At 39.7% G+C, this 20,252-nt stretch overlaps 1 protein-coding gene across 2 annotated transcripts in view; it reads right to left on the minus strand.

Annotated features, from left to right (window-relative positions):
• LOC134357342 (guanine nucleotide-binding protein G(q) subunit alpha) overlaps positions 1-11,439 on the minus strand; it is a 234,883-nt gene extending 223,444 nt beyond the window's left edge. The window contains exon 1 of one of the 2 annotated variants that reach the window (XM_063068785.1): positions 10,670-11,439. In XM_063068785.1, coding sequence (XP_062924855.1) covers positions 10,670-10,805 — 136 coding nt within the window. In that variant the 5' untranslated portion in view covers positions 10,806-11,439. The remainder of the gene's footprint in view (positions 1-10,669) is intronic. The other variant, XM_063068784.1, reaches the window with a different exon arrangement.
• Positions 11,440-20,252: the final 8,813 nt, after the last annotated feature.

Here is a 20,252-nt window from a genome sequence, read left to right on the forward strand (position 1 = left end):
TGGATTTGCCTGTTTAATTCTTAAGATTAGACTATTTAATAGATATTTTCTTGAAGTTCTCTGTGATGACTTGTTGGGGTGTCGTGGATAGTCTGGAGTGTTGCCAGAGGTTACAGCGGGACATTGCTAAGTTGCAGAACTGGGCTGAGAAGTGGCAGGTGGAGTTCAACCCAGATAAGTGTGAAGTGGTTCATTTTGGTAGGTCAAATATGATGGCAGAATATAGCATTAATGGTAAGGCTCCTGGCAGTGTGGAAAATCAGAGGGACCTTGGGGTCAGAGTCAACAGGACACTCAAAGCTGCCACACAGGTTGACTCTGTGGTTAAGAAGGCATACGGTGCACTGGCCTTCATCAATCGTGGGATTGAGTTTAAGAGCCAAGAGGTGATGTTTACAGCTATATCGGACCCTGGTCAGACCCCACTTGGAGGACTATGTTCAGTTCTGGTCACCTCACTACAGGAAGGATGCGGATACTATAGAGAGAGTGCAGAGATTTACAAGGACATTGCCTGGATTTGAGGGCGTACCTTCTGAGAATACGTTGAGTGTACTTGGCCTTTTCTCCTTGGAGCGACAGAGGATGAGAGGTGACCTGATGGAGGTGTATAAGATGATAAGGGGCATTGATCATGTGGATAGCCGGAGGCTTTTTCCCAGGGCTGAAATAGCTCACATGAGGGGGCATAGTTTTAAGGTGCTTGGAAATTCATACCGAGAGGATGTCAGGGGTAAATTTTTCCCACACAGAGAGTGGCGAGTGCATGGAATGCACTGCCAGCAGCGGTGGTGGAAGCGGATACAATAGGGTCTTCTAAGAGCCTCTTAGATAGGTACAAGGAGCTTAGGAAAAGAGGGCTAACCGCTAGGGAAATTCTGGGCAGTTTCTAGAGAAAGTTACATAGTCAGCACAACACTGTGGGCCAAAGGACCTGAAATGTGCTGTAAATTTATTTTAAGTAGTTCTTATATACAATTAACTGCTCCCACAGCGGTCACAGCAGATATATGCAAGCTTATTAAGCCTCCTGTGATTATACAAAGTATAATTCTAGAAAGATCTGGAAGTGTCTTTGTTCAGTATTACTATGGCTTTCTAATTGGCTAACTCTTATCTACAAATTTTAATGGAATTTTCCCTATCTCTGTAGTATAAGAATAGCTGACCATAAAGTAGCTTTAAACTCCTTGGTGTTATAATATCAGAGGACCTGTCCCGGGTCCAACACGCAAATGCAATTACCAAGCGCGGCAGCACCTCTGCTTCCTTATGAGTTTGCAGAGATTCTGCATGACAACTAAAACTTTGACAAACTTTTAGAGCTGTGTGGTGGAGACTGGTTGCATCAGAGCCTGGTATGGAAACACCAATGCCGTCGACTGGAAAATCCTACATAAAGTAGTGGATATGGTCCAGTCATCGTGGATAAAGCCCTCCCCACCATTGAACACATCTACATGAAGCACTGTCACAGGAAAGCAGTATTCATTACCAGGGATCCCCTACCACCCACGTCATGCTCTCTTCATCCTGCCTCAATCAGGAAGATGGTACAGGAGCCCCAGGACTCACAACAACCCATTTTCACTTCAAACCAGCTACAGTGTAACATCCTTCATTTTAAACAGCAGAAGAAATCATTTAATTTGGCCATTTTCCACAGTGTACATTTTCCATCACTCCCAGATATAATGTTGAAATTAGTAAAATGTAAATGTTTAAATGTTTACATTCTCATTTGTCATCTCAGATTTAGACTGCAAGATCCCATTGAAATAGGTAGAACCAAGGTGCTAGATTTTGCAGGATGACCCACTTTTTGAAATTAAGCCTTCTCCCTATCCAGCACGAACTCTGAATAATCTCTTCTTGTTTTGTAGTTTTCTCACCTTTGATATCACTTAATCATTTGTAAACATCATTCTGATTTGCACTTTGGATATTTCCATGTGGTTGGCACTACTCCTATCTATTTTGGCTTCCAGACACTGTTTTCACACCTTTCTATTGACTGTTAATGATTCTTTTCCTGCTTTTCATTCGATAGCTTTTCTATTCACACACACACACACTGTCTCTGTCCTTTAACCTAACCATCAAAAAACATTCCAGCTCCCTGACTATTGCATCTCCTTCTTTATACTTGCCATATTGTACACTACTGTGTGTCGAGGGGTAAAAAAGGAAGCTGCAACAAAAGGAAGGAAAACCACAAGGGCCAAAGTATCCTCACATTTAAGAGGCATGCAGATCATTAGAATTAAGAACTTATTTTAAACTAACATCTATCCCACAATGTGAGGGAGTGAAAATCGTTGCATTATGACTCCACTGTAATGTACAGACATGTGAATTTACGTCTAATAGCTTGTTGAAGAAGCTGTCCCATAGCTTGTTGGTCCTGGCTTTAATGCTGCAGTCGCGTTTGCCAGATGGAAGCAGCTGAAACAGTTTATGATTGTGGTGACTGGTGTCCCCAGTGATTTTCCAGGCCTTCTTTCTGTCCTCAATGGAGGGATGTTCACATCCATAGATGCACTGGGCTGTATATACCATTCTCTGCAGTGCCCAGTTCCCATACTAGGCGGTGATACAGCCCAGTCAGTATGCTCTCAATAGTGCCCCTGTAGAAGGTCTTAAGGTCTGTAGGAAGAATGAAGACAGGCTCACTCCTACTGACATCAATGGATCTGGAGTTGAGAGGGTGAACAGCTTCATGTTTCTCGGTATACACATCACTGAGGATTTCACTTGGTCTATACATCCCAGCTGTGTGGTGAAAAATACACAACAGCGCCTCTTTCACCTCAGACAGATGAAGAAGTTTGGCACGAGTCCCCAAATCCCAAGGACTTATCACAGGGGCACAACTGAGAGCATTGTGACTGGCTCCATCACTGCCTGGTTTGTGAACTGTACTTCCCTCAATCGCAGGGCTCAGCCCAGCACATCTGTGGATGCGAACTTCCCACCATTTAGGACATTTTCAGCCCAGGTGTGTAAAAAGGGCCCGAAGGATCATTGGGCACCCAAGTCACCCCAACCACAAACTGTTCCAGCTGCTACCATCCAGAAAATGCCAGGACCAACAGGCTCTGGGACAGCTTCTTCCACCAGGCCATCAGACGGATTAATTCACACTGACACAATTGTACTTCTAAGCTATATTGACTGTTCTGTTGTATATCTTACTGTACATTTATTACAAATTACTATAATTTGTACAAACTGAGACACAACATAAAGATTTTTTACACCTCAAGTAGGAGAAGGATGTGAGAAATAAAGAGAATTCAATTCAATGTAAATTACTTCTCATTTAAGATCTCCAGTTCTGTTGCGATGATGTTAGGTAGGGAATTCCAGAATTTTGACACAATGAAGGAATATCCATGCAAGAACATTGTATAACAGAGAATATTTGTTTCTCCATCTCAGCCTATTCTTTACAATTCTATTAAGACATGGCATCTCAAAAAGGTGGCAATTATCATTAAGGACCCCATCACCCAGGACATGTCCTCTTCTCATTGCTACAATCAGAGAGGAGTTACAGGAGCCTGAAGACATATACTTAATGTTTTAGGAACAGCTTCTCCCCCTCCACCATCAGATTTCAGAATGGGCAATGAACCCATGAACACAACCTCACTCAATTTTCCTCTCTTTTTGCACTTACTTAAGTTTTATCCATTATAAATATATTTATTCTTAAAATTTATAGTATATTTTGCACTGTACTACTGCTGAAAAACAACAAATTACATATGTCAGTGATAATAAACTTGATTCAGATTCCACTCGTTTCATATTTCACCCACAAACTCAGTGCTGTGCATCACTCCCCAAAACTCCAATAATAATTTCCACCACTGCTGCATCCTTCAGCTTCACTGTCTTGTCATATACAGTATGCTCATTATCATTGTCAACTGCTCATTACAACCAAACCCATTTAATTGACTTCCACTAACTGACGTCTTACAATTCCATACAATTAAACTATTCACTCCATTTTCCCTTGATGCTAATCCTATGATAGAAATTACTTTGTACATGAAACACTCTGTTTAAGAAAAGCAAGTTGGTTCTGTTGGCAGAATTCTACTAACCAAACAGACATTTTGGCATTGCTGTCATGGCCTTCAGAGATTTAAGAAGAATCTAAATGAAATAAAATAACATACTGCTATTACAATGGTATCTGTTTGTAATCAAGAGATCTTGCTCTAAAATGATGTAACTGGGTCAAAGGGTTTTTATTTACAACACAGGAGCCAAATAGTTCCTTCGTAGATAAGTATTCCCTCTCTTTATAAAAATAAAAGCGCAACGATGATGAAGAGGAGGGAAGAGCACAGTAGGTCAATTTCTAAAGTAGAATTTACTGAATCAGAAACCACTTTGAACCAACCATCATGTCTAAACTTCTGCAACAAATAAATAGTTCAATGTGCAGACTCAAGAGACTGCAGACACTCGAATTTGAAGCAACAAACAATCTGAAGGAACTTACTAGATCAAGCAGCATACATGGGGAGAAAAGAAATTGTCAACATTTCAAAAAATTATCTAGTGGTTTCCCGGCATATACGACAAATAAACTCTTCTCGGGCTTCCAGCCGGGCACAGGTGTTAATTATAACCGACATTTTAATGACAAACTCTGCCATCTTCATCAGGGATAATGCCGGGGGATGTCTAGTCTGGTGGTAATTATACCCTGTAGTCCATCCCTCTGATGGGATGAGAACTAACTAATCAAGTTTCTGCTCTCTCACTTTGTTTACTATTGAATTTCAGTTCTTATTTAGAGCAAGACCTTCACCTTTGTTAAAATTCTTTTCCTCTAGTTTTGCTTTAGTGGCTTCCTTTACAGGCGGTCCCAAAAGTCAACGGCACGGCACAGTAGTGTTCTACTACCGCCAATTTCTCCCGATAACCCAAACAGATACACCACCTGTGTGCATTCGCAATGGCCATAGGATTGACTTCAATGGCACAAAACTACTATGCCATGCCAATGGCACCTGGTAAAGGAAGCCATTGAAATAAAACTAGAGGAAAAGATTTTTAACAAAGACAAAGGCCTTGCTAGAAGAACTGGAATTCGATTGTAAACAATGTGGGAGAGTGGAAACCTGATTGGATGAGGACTAACCAATCAGGAGGGACAGACTACAGGAGTATAAATACCACTGGACTAGACATGCCCAGCATCATCCCTGATGAAGATGGCAGAGTTCTTCATTGAAACGTTGATTATAATCTGTTCCTGTATCTAGCTGGAAGTCCGAAAAGAGTTTATTTGTCAACACTTTGGGTCAAAACCTCACATTAAGGCTGAGATTGGAGGATTAGCAAGTACAAGAGAGGGGGAATAGTGAGAGTTTGGCCAATTGGTGATTGGTGGACCAGGGAGTTGTGAAGGATACCAGACAAATGGAGACAGGTAAGGGAATGGGGGAGTGTTGGAGTTGGGAGACAGAAGAAGGTGGATGATAAAGTGGATGTAGACAAAAAAAGATAGATGGAGCCAGTTGGGGGGAGAAGGGGGTGAAGGTGGATACATTTAGGATGACGATAACCAAGAATACAAAGGCTACCAGTAATGGAATCTAAGAGGTAAAGGAGGTTCTAATGGAAACCATTAGGAGAGAGATACAGGGCAGATGGGGGAAGAGATGCGATGTGTGAAATGTGTGAGTAGCAGGTGGATTGAACCCAGTTGTTTCGGAGAATTGGAAGGGATCGAGGGTGGGTAAGAAAACCCAGGGAGCAAAGCTTACATGAAATTGGAAAGTTTAAGATGTTCATACCCATGTGTTGTAGCCTTCTCAAGAGCAATGCAAGGAATTGTTCCACTAGATCAAGGGTTCCCAACCCGGGGTCCACGGCATAAAAAAGATTGGGAACCCCTGCTCTAGATGGCAGTATAGTTCAGTGTGTTAACCATATAATGAATCCTGTATTAGTTTTAATCATCAGCACATTTTGAACCCTATTATAGTGCTGCACTGAAGCTGATTCGAATGTGATAATGAGACACGGGAGAAGAGAGTTGTGAAGGAAGAAAGGAAAGGGCAACAAAAATTAAAACGTCAGCCTGCCAATCACAAGCACAGATGCCTTCTGGGATGGGCAGGAGGAGAGAAAAATCTAGGCAAATATAAAATATACTTACATATTCAAAATAAATAGCTTGTCATCTATGAAGCTTAACTGTAGCTGGGATGAACAATTACTGCATAGTGTTAAAGCCACAAGAGTTAGATCATTGCTAGAACCAGATCATATTTAGACCTCCTGGCCAATTGTTCAAAATTTCCATGTGGAACTGCTTTGTTATATGGTGGCTGTTTCAGCCAAAGAATGGACATAATAACTGTAACAGCAGAAAATAAAACCTTAAGCGAACTAAGATGAAAAGTGTGAACTTAAACGGAAAAAACGCAAAAGAAATCTGTTACGAATGCATTTTTTGCTAAACCTTACCTTAGTATAACTGAAACGCAGTGCCTCCAGGTCAAAAAGATACAAGCCCCATTGCAAAATCAAAAAAATTAAGGTTGACATCTGAGTGCAGTACTGGTGGGGTATAGCATTATCTTAAGAACTATCTTTCAAACAAGGCCCAATCCATTTGCTGTTGTGATATAAAACAAATTCCCAGGAGTTAAATATTTTTGCAATATCTGACCAATTTTATTCCTTCAGTCACAAATATCACAAAACAACTTCTATTTATTATTTTTGGACAAATTTTGTTATGTGTAACTTGGCAACCATGTTTACGCACACAATGGCAGAACATCACAAAATAACTGAATTAATGTAAAGAGTATTGCGATGTTCAGAATAACAGAATAAAGCTAATAGGCAAATTATTTCCTTCACTGACTTCATCAAAAGAATACGCATTTCTTCTTACACTTTAGGTTATCCCGTATGCAAGAATAATACTTACTTCACTACATTAATGGGATCAACACTTGGCAAAGAGGTGAAATTGTCCATCAGATTGCCAATATTACCTCTATTATTCAATCTCAGCAAAAAAAAACTCTAGTCAACACAATTAAATTCAGTATTCCCAATCTCATAGCTGGATCAAGTTCACAGATACATACTAAAAGTAAAATATAAGGCAGAAGTTCATTTTTAAATTAGCAACTGAACAGATGCCACTTGGGTGAGCACCATACAAAAAACCACCAATATAGCTATAACTGCCAAAAGGTCTATTTACCAGACATTAATTATGAAAACATTCTCACATACTAGCAAACAGAAAGTCTTAAAACTGCAAGATATAAAAAAATGCCCATGGTTTTTTGGTGATGTCACTAGTTTCCCATGATAAAATTAGTTTTCTAATTATCTAATAACCTTGCACACAATTATCATTATAAACTAGAGAATCTACCCTCTAGCGCTATCTGTATTTTCTTCAGATTCACCTCTAATGTTACAATTTGTACCACAACCAGCATAGTAGGTTTAAGTAACAGTTCCAAACAGAAAGCCAGATGGTTCAACTACTCAGTACGTATTCTCTTGGTATTTCTAATAACTCCAAATCCCAATTGAACAAGAATTTACTTAATTCCTTCTTCCAAGTCCCATACCTATAATCTGTCCCACATTCTTACCACCTATTTTAGCAACTGCAATTGCTCCAGCTCCCATTTTTGTTATCATTATTAAATTTAACTCCAAATGTATGAAATCTATCATTTCACATTCTTATATTTCCTTGCAATGCAAAGCTTCAGCATAGTCAATCTCATCTTAGGTGCCATTTAAGTCTAATGATCAAGGCGTAGCTTTCTCAGTATCTCCCCATTTCCAAACAGAATTACTAAATTGCAAGCAGCATTGCAGATGTAGTCTTACCAGAATCAAAGGTATTTTAAAATGCCTTGTCAGTATTAGTTATCAGTAGGCTCAGAACTATTACTCTTTACTAAATCAGAATATTGAGGGCTCAGGTCCTGTTCCGAATCGCTCTGGATATATCCATACAGTTGATTTGAAGGAATTGGCTTTCATTTGCAACATTAAATTAAGATCCCATCAACGGACACAACGAACCTCTTAAAAACCAATTATGGTAACTTTCCCTTTTAGTTGGAGCACTATTTATTCCTCAGTAACGCCATTAACGCCTTGCTGTTAATGGGACATTTTTGCAATGTAGTCACTACCATTTCCCACTTTGAAACAATCATCTTTAAAAGCATTTATCCAACTCAGAAACAGTTTGAGACATCCTTTTGATAGGCAATACTACAAATGCAAGGTAATTCTGCAGTTCTTACACCTTATGCAATTTTCTGCGCTTTTTGCCATTCTTTTTTTAAATAACCATTGCTCATACAGCTGACAGCTACTTAAAAACAATTAAAATAATTCTCGAACTTCAAACATTTATCTTGTTCCTCTTTCCATATATGCTGCCTGATCTGCTGAGTGCTTCCAGCAGTTTATTATTATTTTACCACGTTATTAATGGTGATAAAACATACTTAATATACCAACAATACACTATGATTTACTGGATGCTGCAGCACCCATAAACAGACTTTAAATTTGTCAATCTGTACCTTAGAACATTCGCATTGACAGAAACAAACAGCAAGAACCATGACCCAGTATAATCATTGTGGTGCCTCAGTGTAATCTTTAATTGGATCAAAGCATTTCTGCTTTTACCTTCTCACCCAAAACTGCTGCAACTTATTATTATTCTCGCATTAAATTCTATTTTAACCTTTATTTCAAATATCGCTGTGATGATTGCACGTTCTAGTATTAATTGCTTGGCGACAATAAAGTATTTGTGGTGAAATGATGTAATCTACTATGATGTAAATTAGATCCATTTAAAAATCAACCTTTAAAAAGAAAGTCAATCTGAAAGTACAGGAAAACACTCAAGATGCCAGGCTAATTGTCCCAAAAACAAGATTAGATATGTCATTTCAAATAGCTCATGCATATACAGAAAATTTTATTAATCAATGCATTGGGCTAGGACGTTAAATATAATGGTAATTGCATCTTGGTGTTCAAACTTTTCACTGGTTAATATTTCCCAAAATATATATTTACAGTATTATTTTATGCTGATTATATTGCATAGACTATAACCAAATGCTCAAACAGGTAAGTAGAGTTTACCCTGTCTAAAGCAATATATTTACTTTAATATTCTGCTTAACAACTTTCATCCATATAAATGCCTACAATGACAAGTAACTGCAGTCCTATTGATGAATTTAAATGGCAGGGGGCATAAATATTCTTGTTTCTTGTTGCTCAAAGATGAATTCCTGTCAGATGGTGAGAAACAAAGCTTCCAGTTCCAATACAAGGAAAACAACATTGCTCAATACAACTCAATCAGGAACACCAAATACATTTGTCACCTGAAACAATATGCTTTCTAAAGTACTAACCATTCTCTAACCGTTCTACCCTAAAAGTGAAGCTCTCTAGTAAACTCAGAGTACTTTCCCTCATTGATAATGTTTACCGTATGCACGACAGGATCAATCTCTGCGATTGCTGTGATTAGGTAATCCACTTAATTATGTAATCCGAAGTAATAGCATTGCTCATTATCTCTCTCTAGCTTTCCCTGGTTGCAGCCAGTGGCACTTGATACAGTTAAGTATTTCTCCACTTTTGACTTGGTAACCATGAAAATTGATCATTTGTGAATAATTGAACTGCACACTACTTATCAAAATTAATACTTTGAAGTCTCAGTTTATAAAATGATGCACATTACCAGCTCTTGGAAGGAGGATCAGATGGTTTTGATTTCACAATTGGTTGACTTTGAATAAACTCAAACACAGAAAAAGGCACCACATTATTAGGCCTTACTCAGAAATCTAAAAATAACCTACCTACAACAAATGCACAATTCATCGGTGAATGATAACTTGTAACATCTTTGGGATGTTCAGCAACATCAGTCACCCAATGCCACAGAACTCTGTATTGTGAGCACACCGTGCACGTTTCAAAATCTACCACTTTTTTCCCAAAGAAGCTTAATATGTCAACGACGCCAGTTACACACGACGAAAAAACATTTATCTTGTATTTAACTGTGTAATCCTGATGAAAATGAACTACAGGGTTCTACTGAGACTAGTATCGTGAAAGACTGCTCTCGATCGCTGAAATTGATCAACACGTTCACAGTACTATGACACTATAAAATGCCTTCATTCAAAGGATTCTGATAACCGCTTTACAGTAAATACCACAGCAAAACGTTAATTTTGATTACTACAAGCAGATATCCCAATTATCAATGATTAAGTACTCTTAATTCCCATATTCCCTATTTTGGGTATAGAAATCAGAAATGAAAACAATAGTGGCAAAATCAGCATCACAACAATTTCCACTGCATCAAAAGTTAATGCATAAACACGAAACGAATTATTAGGTCACAACCCGCAAACCAATGCATCGACCTAATGGTTGAGTGAAAGCGGACACACAGTTTGTTACAATCCCGCGGTGTGGCGCGAGTGGGGTCTCTGGCCAAGGGTGGTCTTTTAAATTAAAATGTAAACTATTTGCAATTTTTTTTAAATGTATAGTGCATTAACCCCACCCCCTCTGCTCCCTCTCCAAGACTCACCAAGTAGCAGCAGTTTGAGCTCTCTGCGCGCATCCCGCTTGTCTCTCCGCAGCTGTCTCTCGATCTCCGCGTTGATCCTTTTCGCTTCTTTCGCCTCTTCGCTTAGGCAGCACGCCATGATGGAGTCGAGAGTCATGTAGCCGGCTTTTTTGTGTGTCTGTGCGTATGTGTGTGTGTGCGTGTGTGTCGGTGTCTGCTTGTAGTGAGGGTGTCCTCAATATTTCTCAACCTTACTAAACATGGAGAATTTGTGGGGCGCTTTAAAATGGGGGTTGCAGGAGGAATAATTAAGCTGTTAAATTTAACACGAACTACCAGAAAGGCTGAAGCCGATTGTTTTTAAAATCGGGAGCTGGGGATATCCGATCTCTCCCCCTCTCTCTCTCTCTCCTTACGCTATGAAGGATTATAAATCTATCCTGCGGCAACCCTCTTCACTTCTTGCTTCTTCCAATGTTCAGGACACTTGGCTGCCGACTCCGTACCGCTGTCACTTTCTCTGCCGTCAGCTTCGTGGCGAGTTTCAGAAGCCGAGGAGGCGGCCTACAGTAGGGGAAAGGAAGGAGAGAGAGTACTGCTGCTGCTTTCCGCCAGATCCACGGGCGTGGTAAACTAGAGAGAATATGGCGGACACTTTACTCCCTCCCTCTCAGGGACTGGGAATGCAGCTGCAAAATCACTGCACGCACCTGAGGGAAAAATACTAAAAAAAATACAGTCAGATATAGCTGAACACCACTATAACACTGTATCTTTTTATCCGCATTATCTTTATTCTCAGATAGGCGTATAGAATAGTTGCCCATTTATCCAATTTACACATACACTTTAGTCTTGATATCCTTGTCCCTGATGAAGCTGTACTGGGTCTCGCATAAAATGACGCTGTGATTCTAAAGGGACTGAGGGGGAGGTGTAAGGTTTTATGACTACCAACATACTTTACAGTGAACTGTGTGCAATAAAGGGTAAAAATAACAAACTTGGGAAAGTAGGAAATGTGCCACTTTTTCCGCCTATATTTTCCTGAGGTACAATTTTAAAGGCAACATTTAATGCTACAGTTGTAAAGTCAATTATAACTACCCTCGCGATATTGCGATATCAATTTCAGATTTCAGATAGGATGAACAATTTCAGATTGGTCTATCTATTGACAAAACATCAGCGGAGCAACAAGACGACCTTGCTGAATATATTTCAGATCCATCCTGAAATACCATAGACAAAATGCCATAGTAAAAATGTGAAGACACTACCGAATTAATGCTAATTATTATTTGGGTTGTCAATCCAATGTTAACCCTTAAGATCACATTAGTTTTTCATCGATGGTGTACAATAACACCAAAACTGTCCTGACAGCAGTGGGGACTGTTGTATCTTCCAACATATTTTAAGAGAAATGCTACAGTATAAAAGGACTCGAATAATGGCAACCACACGTTTATACCGTGATTAAGATAACCGAGCTCGGGCGGATCTTAACAATTCAGCAACCCTCCGATCAATTTCCCGAAACACATTTTTGTATGTATTCATATAAGCAGTGCACAAGCGTCTAATCCGAGGTTTTGTTTTACAGCGGTAAAATGCCCTGGGTGGCCTCATTTTAGAAGGGTCGCGCGGATGTTTAATTTCGCAGTTGTCGGGGAAGATAGTTTCGGCGATAGTGACTTTATCTTAATATATATTTTTGCATTACTACTGTCATTGGAGCTGAAAAGTTTCGCGCCTGAAGAAGTAGTTCACAGAAAAATCTTGTGAGATGGTCAATGCTCATCACAGTGTAACAATCTGTGTTCCATGGGAAAATATATTCAAGTTATGCCAATTTATCTGATATATGTTGGTTTACTGGATGTTTTATTTGTACGTCAACGATCTTTTACATAAAACCAATATATAGTTGAACAATTTATTATAGTTTGGTGATTTAAACTCAATTCCATGGCAGAAGCTAATCACAAGCAGTCTCTTTAACAAACACAATCAATGCACAAGTCACCACCTTCTTTGTAAAATTTCATTGCAGGTTTTGGCCTGAAACGTCCATTGTACGCTTTTCCATAGATGCTGCCTGGCCTGCTGAGTTCCTCCAGCATTTTGTGTGAGTTGCTCAGATATATATATATAGTTTGTCATTGATTTAGATAATGGAATTGATGGCTTCGTGGCAAAATTTGAAGATGATATGAAGATAGGTGGAGAGGTAGGTAGTGCTGAGGAAGAATGCAGAAGGACTTAGGCAAATTGGAAGACTGGGCAAAAAAAGTGGCAGATGGAATACAGTGTTGGGAAATGTATAATAATGTATTTTGGTAAAAGGAACAAAAGTGCAGACTAGTATCTAAATGAGGAGAAAATTCAAACATCAGAGGTTAAAGGGATTTAGGAGTCCTCGTGCAAGACTCCCAGAAGGTTAATTTACAGGTTGAGTCTGTAGTAAAAAAGGCAGATACAATGTTGGCTTTCATTTCAAGGGGAATAGAATATAAAAGCAAGAAGATGCTGCTGAGGCTTCATAAGACACTGGTCAGGCCACACTTGGAGTATTGTCAACAGTTTTGGGCCCTATATCTCAGAAAGGATATGTTGTCATTGGAGAGAGTCCAGAGGAGTTCATGAGGATGATTCTAGGACTGAAGGGGAGCTTCCAGCAGCTTTGGGCCTGTACTCACTGGGATTTAGAACAATGAGGGGGGATCTCATTGAAACCTACCAAATATTGAAAGGACTAGACAGGATGGATGTGGAGAGGATGTTTCCTATGGTGGGGATGTCCAGAACTGGAAGGCACAGTCTCAAAATTGAAGGGAGACCCTTTAGAACAGAAGAAAGGAGTTTTTTTTTAGCCAGAGAGTAGTGAATCTGTGGAGGCCAAGGTATATTTAAAGCGAAAATGGTAGATCCCTGATTGGTCAGGGCATCAAAGAATATGGCAAGAAGCAGGAATGTGGAGTTGAGTGGGATCCAGAATCAGCCATGATGAAATGGCAGAGTAGACTTAATGAGCTGAATGGCCTAATTCTGCTCCGATGTCTTATGGTCTTATAATCACATAAAGTGATGATTCAAGAATATTGATTACAAGTTGGGGCAACAATGATAAACTATTGATTTGTCTGTTGACCTATTAGTTATATGAACTACATGAAATCAAGTAATCTCAGGGATTTACACAATGATTTAAGATTTTCTGGAGTTAATCTATTTTAAATGGGTATTTGGGTTGCACTCCATAAATGGACATTTGTTAATGGAGTAGAACTAACCCTATGAAAAATTTAGCAAACTCAAATGATTCCTGGTGTTCGTCTCAGTTGAATAGTTCATACCAGGAGACAGAAGGATCTGTTTTTGAGATCTTGAGCTGGGATGATAGTAAGTGCACAGAGTCAAGGAAATCTAAAATGCCGAAGTATTCTCATTAGTTAGGATATTAAAAGGCATTCTAACTTGACTGTTCAAGTCGATGTAGAAGATTCCAAACACTTTTTCAAAGGGGACCTGAAAATTTGAAGAATAGGATCAAAACATAATCAGCTCGGCAATTCTGCCTAGGACTTTGCTCTACCATCCAATAAATTTTTGCTTGATTTTCTACTTCATTGCCACATTCTCATACTATATCAATTCATTTATGATCAAAAATTCTGATTTTGTCCTTGAGTATTTTCAATTCTCTTGCTTCATAACCATTTGAGTGAAGAAATTTCTCCAACTCTCAGTCCCAAAAAAAAAGCTGATCCCTCTTCCAAGTCGATAATATACCTTGGATAATCTACCATGTGCCAAACTGCCAGATTTTCCAGACTATTAACCAAACGTCCCGTAAACATCAATGTTATGCGCTATTATAATCATTTTTTCCAGTGAACTTGGTAAATTTAAAGGAAGTACAGGAAATGGGGTTGTGGTGCATTTGAAGGGTGTAGGAGGAAACTGAGACCTTGGTTGATTTAAAAGATGTGTGGGAACCAAGGCTCCTGTGAGCTGAAGGGGTACAGAGAAGTATCACCTTGAAGCCATATACTGTACCAAAACATCAGGATTTCTGAGTAGACAGTGGATTATTGGAGTTTTATTGTCTAAACTCTGCCATCTCAAGCACACTCCAAACCTCCACCCCATGCAATCAAAGGACCCTCCAGGTGCAACCTCTTCCCGTCATCCCCACCTAATCGTAGTCATTTAGCACTTTATGATTCATATTTCACTGCAGTGCGATAGCATGAATTGTTGTTGCACACCGTCTTTGTTTGGAACAACTTGTACATATAGCTTTGCACAAAATTCTAGAAGTTGCGAGCAATGATCAAGTAAGGCTTCAGACTGCACAGTTTACAGGCTCTTCCAGCACAGTCAAGTTGAAATGCCAGGGTTGTTTAACATTTTATTAATCGGCCCCATTGTAAAGTAGTAATTTCCTGACAAAACAATTTCAAAATATATGATTTTAATTGTTTTTACCTTTTTAAAAGTTTTTAATGGCACTGTATTTTCAATTCTACTTTGGATATTTATGTCTGATCTATATCACTCAGTGCAGTGTTCAAGAAGTTAACCAAAATTTAACTATGTACCCTGACATTGAACATTCCTTAATTTAATTAGCTGCCTAGCCGCCTGAATGATGTCTTCACTGTTGCATGTCAAGGATCTTGACAAATTCAAAATTCAAGGTTCAAGATTGTTTAATGTCATTTCCTGTACCCAAGTGTAAGGAGAATGAAGTAATTGTTACTCCCAAGCCGATGCAGCACAAAACAAATCACAAAATGAGTAGTCTGGTGCCAGTGATACATTGGACAGTTTTGACTGTAGGTTGAAGAGTCTTCTTGTTCACTGCAGTGGAGGTTCCATACCAAGTAGTGAAACCGTAAAGGGAAAGTACTCACCACTGATCTTTATGGGAGCTTTTTTTTACATGTCTTTGGGAAAAGTTATCATTTGTCTACTGGCAAACAAGGGAAAATCTGCAGATGCTAGAAATCTGAGTAACACACGCAAAACACTGGAGGAACTCAGCAGGCCAGGCAGAATCTATGGAAAAAAGTACAGTCGACGTTTCAGGCCGAAACCCTTCGACAGGCCCCTTTCGGGTCTTTCGAAATCTAAGGCTGATGAGCCCCATCTGCCTGAATCCACTGATTTTAACCTGTCTCTGCCCCCTTCTTCTGTCAGTAGAAACGGGCTTCATAGCTAAGCCATATGTGAAGGCCAGGAGCTGGACTTGGTTGTCAGAGGCTATTTGAGGTGCACACCGTTAGCAACATTTAATAGGTAGTGGGAGCTTATCCCCATTACCACCTCCAGCTATAACAATCTTAAATATAAATAAATAGCAATAAATAACAAGAGTATGAAATAACAAGGTAAAGAGTCCTTAAGGTGAGGCCGTTGGTTGTATGAACACCAGAAACAGAATAAGTGTAGTTACCCCCTTTTGTTCAAGAGCCTGATGGTTGAAGGGTAGTAACTGTTCTTGAACCTGGTGGTGTGAGCTCTGAAGCTCTTGTACCTTCTCTCTGATGGCAGCAGTGAGAAAAGAACATTGCCTGGGTGGTGAGGATCTTTGATGATGGATGCTGTTTTTCTATGGCATTGTTTCATGTAGATGTGTTCAATAGTTGGGAAAGCTTTACTCATGATATACTGGGCTGAATCCATTATCTTTTGTAGGATTTTCTACTCAAAGGCATTGGTATTCCCATACCAGACATGATGCAGCCAGTCAGCACACTTTCCACCACAAATCTATAGAAGTTTGCCAAGGTTTTTTTTTAATGACATGCCAAATCTCCACAGGCTCCTGAGGAAGTAGAGGCGCTGTTGTGCTTTCTTCGCAATTACATTTATATGATGGGTCTAGGTCAGGTCCTCTGAGATAGTAACACCCAGGAAATTAAAGTTACTGACCCTCTCCACTTCGAATCCTCCAATGATTACTAACTCATGGACCTCTGGTTTCCCTCTCCAGAAGTCTACAATCAGTTCTTTGGTCTTATTGATATTGAGTGAGAGGTTGTTGTTATTACACTACTTAGCCAAATTTCCAATCTCCCGCCTTTGTGCTGATTCATCACCACTTTTAATACATCCCACAATAGAGATGTTGTCAGCAAACTTGTATATGGTGTTGGAGCTGTACTTAGCCATACAGTCAAAGGTGTAAAGCAAGTAGAACAGGGGGCTAAGCACATATCCCTGTGGTACTCCCGTGCTGATAGAGATTGTGGAGGAGATGTTTTTGCCAATCAGAACTGACTGGGGTCTGAAAGTGAGGAAATCCAGGATCCAATTGCACAAAGAGAGTCTTGAGATGTACTGATTAGTTTTGAGGGGATGATGGTATTAAATGCTGAGCTGCAATCAATAAAGAGCATCCTGATGTATGCATCTTTACTGTCCAGGTGTTCCAGGGTTGTGTGAAGAGCCAAGGAGATGGCATCTGCTGTAGACCTGTTGCTTCAGTAGGCGAATTGAAGCAGATCCAAGTCACCACTCAGACAGGAGCTGATATGCTTCAACACCAGCCTCTCAAAACACTTCATCACTCTAGATGTAAGTGCCACTGGGTGGTCGTCACTGAGGCGGGTGACCATGCTCTTCTCGGGCACTGGTATGATTGAAGTCTGCTTGAAGCAGGTGGGTATCACACACTGCTGGAGCGAGAAGTTAAAGATATCTGTGAACACACCAGCCAGTTGGGCAGCACAGATCTTCAGTATTCAGCCAGCTACTTCATCTGGACTGGATGCTTTCCTTGGATACACTCTCTTGAAGGCAGCCTGCACGTCATCTTCGGATACTGAGACCAAAGGATCATTGGGAGACTTGGGTTGTGCAATGATTCCTCCCTGTTTGGTAGCCAAAGCAAGTGTAGAAGACATTGAGTTCAATTGGAAGCGAAGCTCTGCTGTCTCCTATGTTGCTAGATTTAACTTTGGAGGAGGTTATGGCGTTCAATCCCCACCACAGCTGTTGAGCATCCCTCGTTGATTCCAATCTAGTCTGAAATCTCCACTTTGCTAGTGAAATAGCTTTCTGGAGATCATACCTACACCTCTTGTAGTATTCTTGATCTCCAGACTTGAATGCCTCTGAGCTGGCTGTCAGCAAATTCCAGATTTCATGGTTCATCCAGGGCTTCTGATCCAGGTAAACTCTGAATGATTTCGTGGGGACACACTCATCTACAGCTGTTTTAATAAAGTCTGTTACAAGCCTGGTGTAGTCACTCAGGTCCTCAGACGAGTTCTTGAACACAACCCTGTCCACTGACTCAAGGCATCTTGTAACTGTTTCTCTGCCTCCTGCAACCACATCTGAGTTGTCCTGCCATGCTTTAAGCCTGCGTAGAAATTCCTTGTTCTGAAATCACTAAAATCACTCACTCTAAAGTATAACCTCTTCCTAGTGAGAAAACCAGAAGTATACATTGTGTTTCGGGGAGATCTCTCTAAAGCTCTACATAATTTCAGTGATACTTTTCTGATTAAAAATTCATACATGTGTAGAAGTGCAATAGAGTGGTAGAACATACTAATTCTATTTCAGTTCCATTGATTTCAGTGCACAATCTCTATAAATTGGACACTGACCAGAAACTTTATCCTTCTATTAATTTTCAATTGCAATAAAAACATTATTTGATTGCTAAATCACTTATTGTAATTGTGTGTTAAATTCTTGTTGTCTTCCCCAAAATCAATCAAGTTACATGTGAAGGCAAGAAGCAAATTCATTGCAGTTGTCAGTGTACAAGGAGAAAGCATAAGGAAGGGGCCTGAATAAGACTGAAACAGACTATTTCACATACACTTCAAAGAGATAAGCATGGACAGAGCAGTGTTACTGCAGTGCAGATTAGAGAGAGCATTACCATCCCTATAATTTGAGCTGTATTGAGAGGAGAACGCTGGTGATCTTGAAAGGGTGCATGAATATTATAGTAGCAGTAGATTCTATAGCGTACACCTTCAATTTTTCAGGATTCTGGTTATAAAGGGCTGGCAGTTCATGAATCAGTGTATGACCATACACTCAGTGGCCATATTTTAGGTATTCCTATCACCAACTCGTTAATGCATGTGGCAGCAATTCAATATATAAAAGCAAGCAGACGTGGTTAAGAAGTCCAGTTGTTCAGGCGAAACATCAGAATGGGACAGAAATATGATTAGGTGACTTTGATCGTGGAATGATTGCTGATGCCAGATGGGGTGGTTTGAGTATCTCAGAAACTGCTGATCTCTTGGGATTTTTATGCACAACAGTCTCTAGAGTTTACAGAGAATGGTGTGAATAACAAACAACATTCAGTAAACGATAGTTCTGTGGGTGAAAAAATCCTGCTGATGAGAGAGGTCAGAGGAGAGTGGCCAGGCTGGTTCAAGCTGACAGGAGGGAGACAGTTACTCAAGTAACTACACATTATAACAGTAGTATGCAGAAGACCATCTCTGAACGCACAATACATTGAACCTTAAAGTGGAAGGGCAGCAGCAACAGAAGACCATGAACATACACTCAGTTGCCACTTTATTAGGTACAGGGTGTACCTAATAAAGTGGTCCCTGTATGTACTTAGGAGTTGTGGCATACGTTTGAACTATGATGCTGTTTATCCTGACTTTGACCATACCGGAGAGGAGAGTGATTTACTTGCTATCCTCGGACCATATTCTAGGGACATAACCTTCCTTGTTATCTGTATCTTCAAATCTGTCCTGAAGAGTTTTTTAAGACCCTGATTTTGCAGGACATCTGTCTAGGTGTCCAGGTTAGTGGCAGATCAACAGGAAGACTACTGGCAGATCTCTGTCACCATTTTTGTCAACAATGCAGACCGCACAATATCTTCCAACAATGACTGAGTCATTGTTCACGTCCCCTTTAAGAGAAGCAGCTATGACATTAATTAGCATGTTAATATCAGCTGGTGTGTGGGAGATGCAAAATTATCCTCTGAGAGTGTATGCACAGATGGAGATAAGATTGGCATCTTTTAAAATGTTTGAAACTCATTGAGTGTTGCGAATCTTTTGAATTCTCTAAAGGGCTGTGAAAGCTCAGTCATGAGTTCATTCAAAACAAAGGTCAGAAGATTTCTGGATATTAAGGGAATTAAGGGATATTGGGATGGTGTAAGAAAATGACATTGCATAAAGTATGAACCATGATCTCAAAGCTTGAATGGCCAAAAGGTCTCAAACTTTTTGCCTTTCTTATGTTCTTTGGATCAGGGGTATGCATCAGTGTGTTCAGACAGCACTGGAACAAATCGAAGTGGATCTCCCATGCAGCATTGCTTTAGCACTTGTTTTCATACATGATTGAATTTCTGTCCAATTGTTCCAAAGTATTTCAATACAAAGACCAGAGTCCAGTTTTAATTAAGACTGTTGTTAGGGTTTAAAACTCAAATTGGCTTGTTCTAATAATGATTACATTTTTAATACAATAGAAGAAATACGTCCTTCATTTCATTTGCCCAATTTACAATAAATCTACCTAGCAATATGTGGAACGTAAAAAAAGATTAAGTAGAATGTTACTGAAAATACAATTGTCAAGA

The sequence above is a fragment of the Mobula hypostoma genome, chromosome 16 (assembly GCF_963921235.1).
Source record: "Mobula hypostoma chromosome 16, sMobHyp1.1, whole genome shotgun sequence".
Lineage (NCBI taxonomy): Eukaryota > Metazoa > Chordata > Chondrichthyes > Myliobatiformes > Myliobatidae > Mobula > Mobula hypostoma.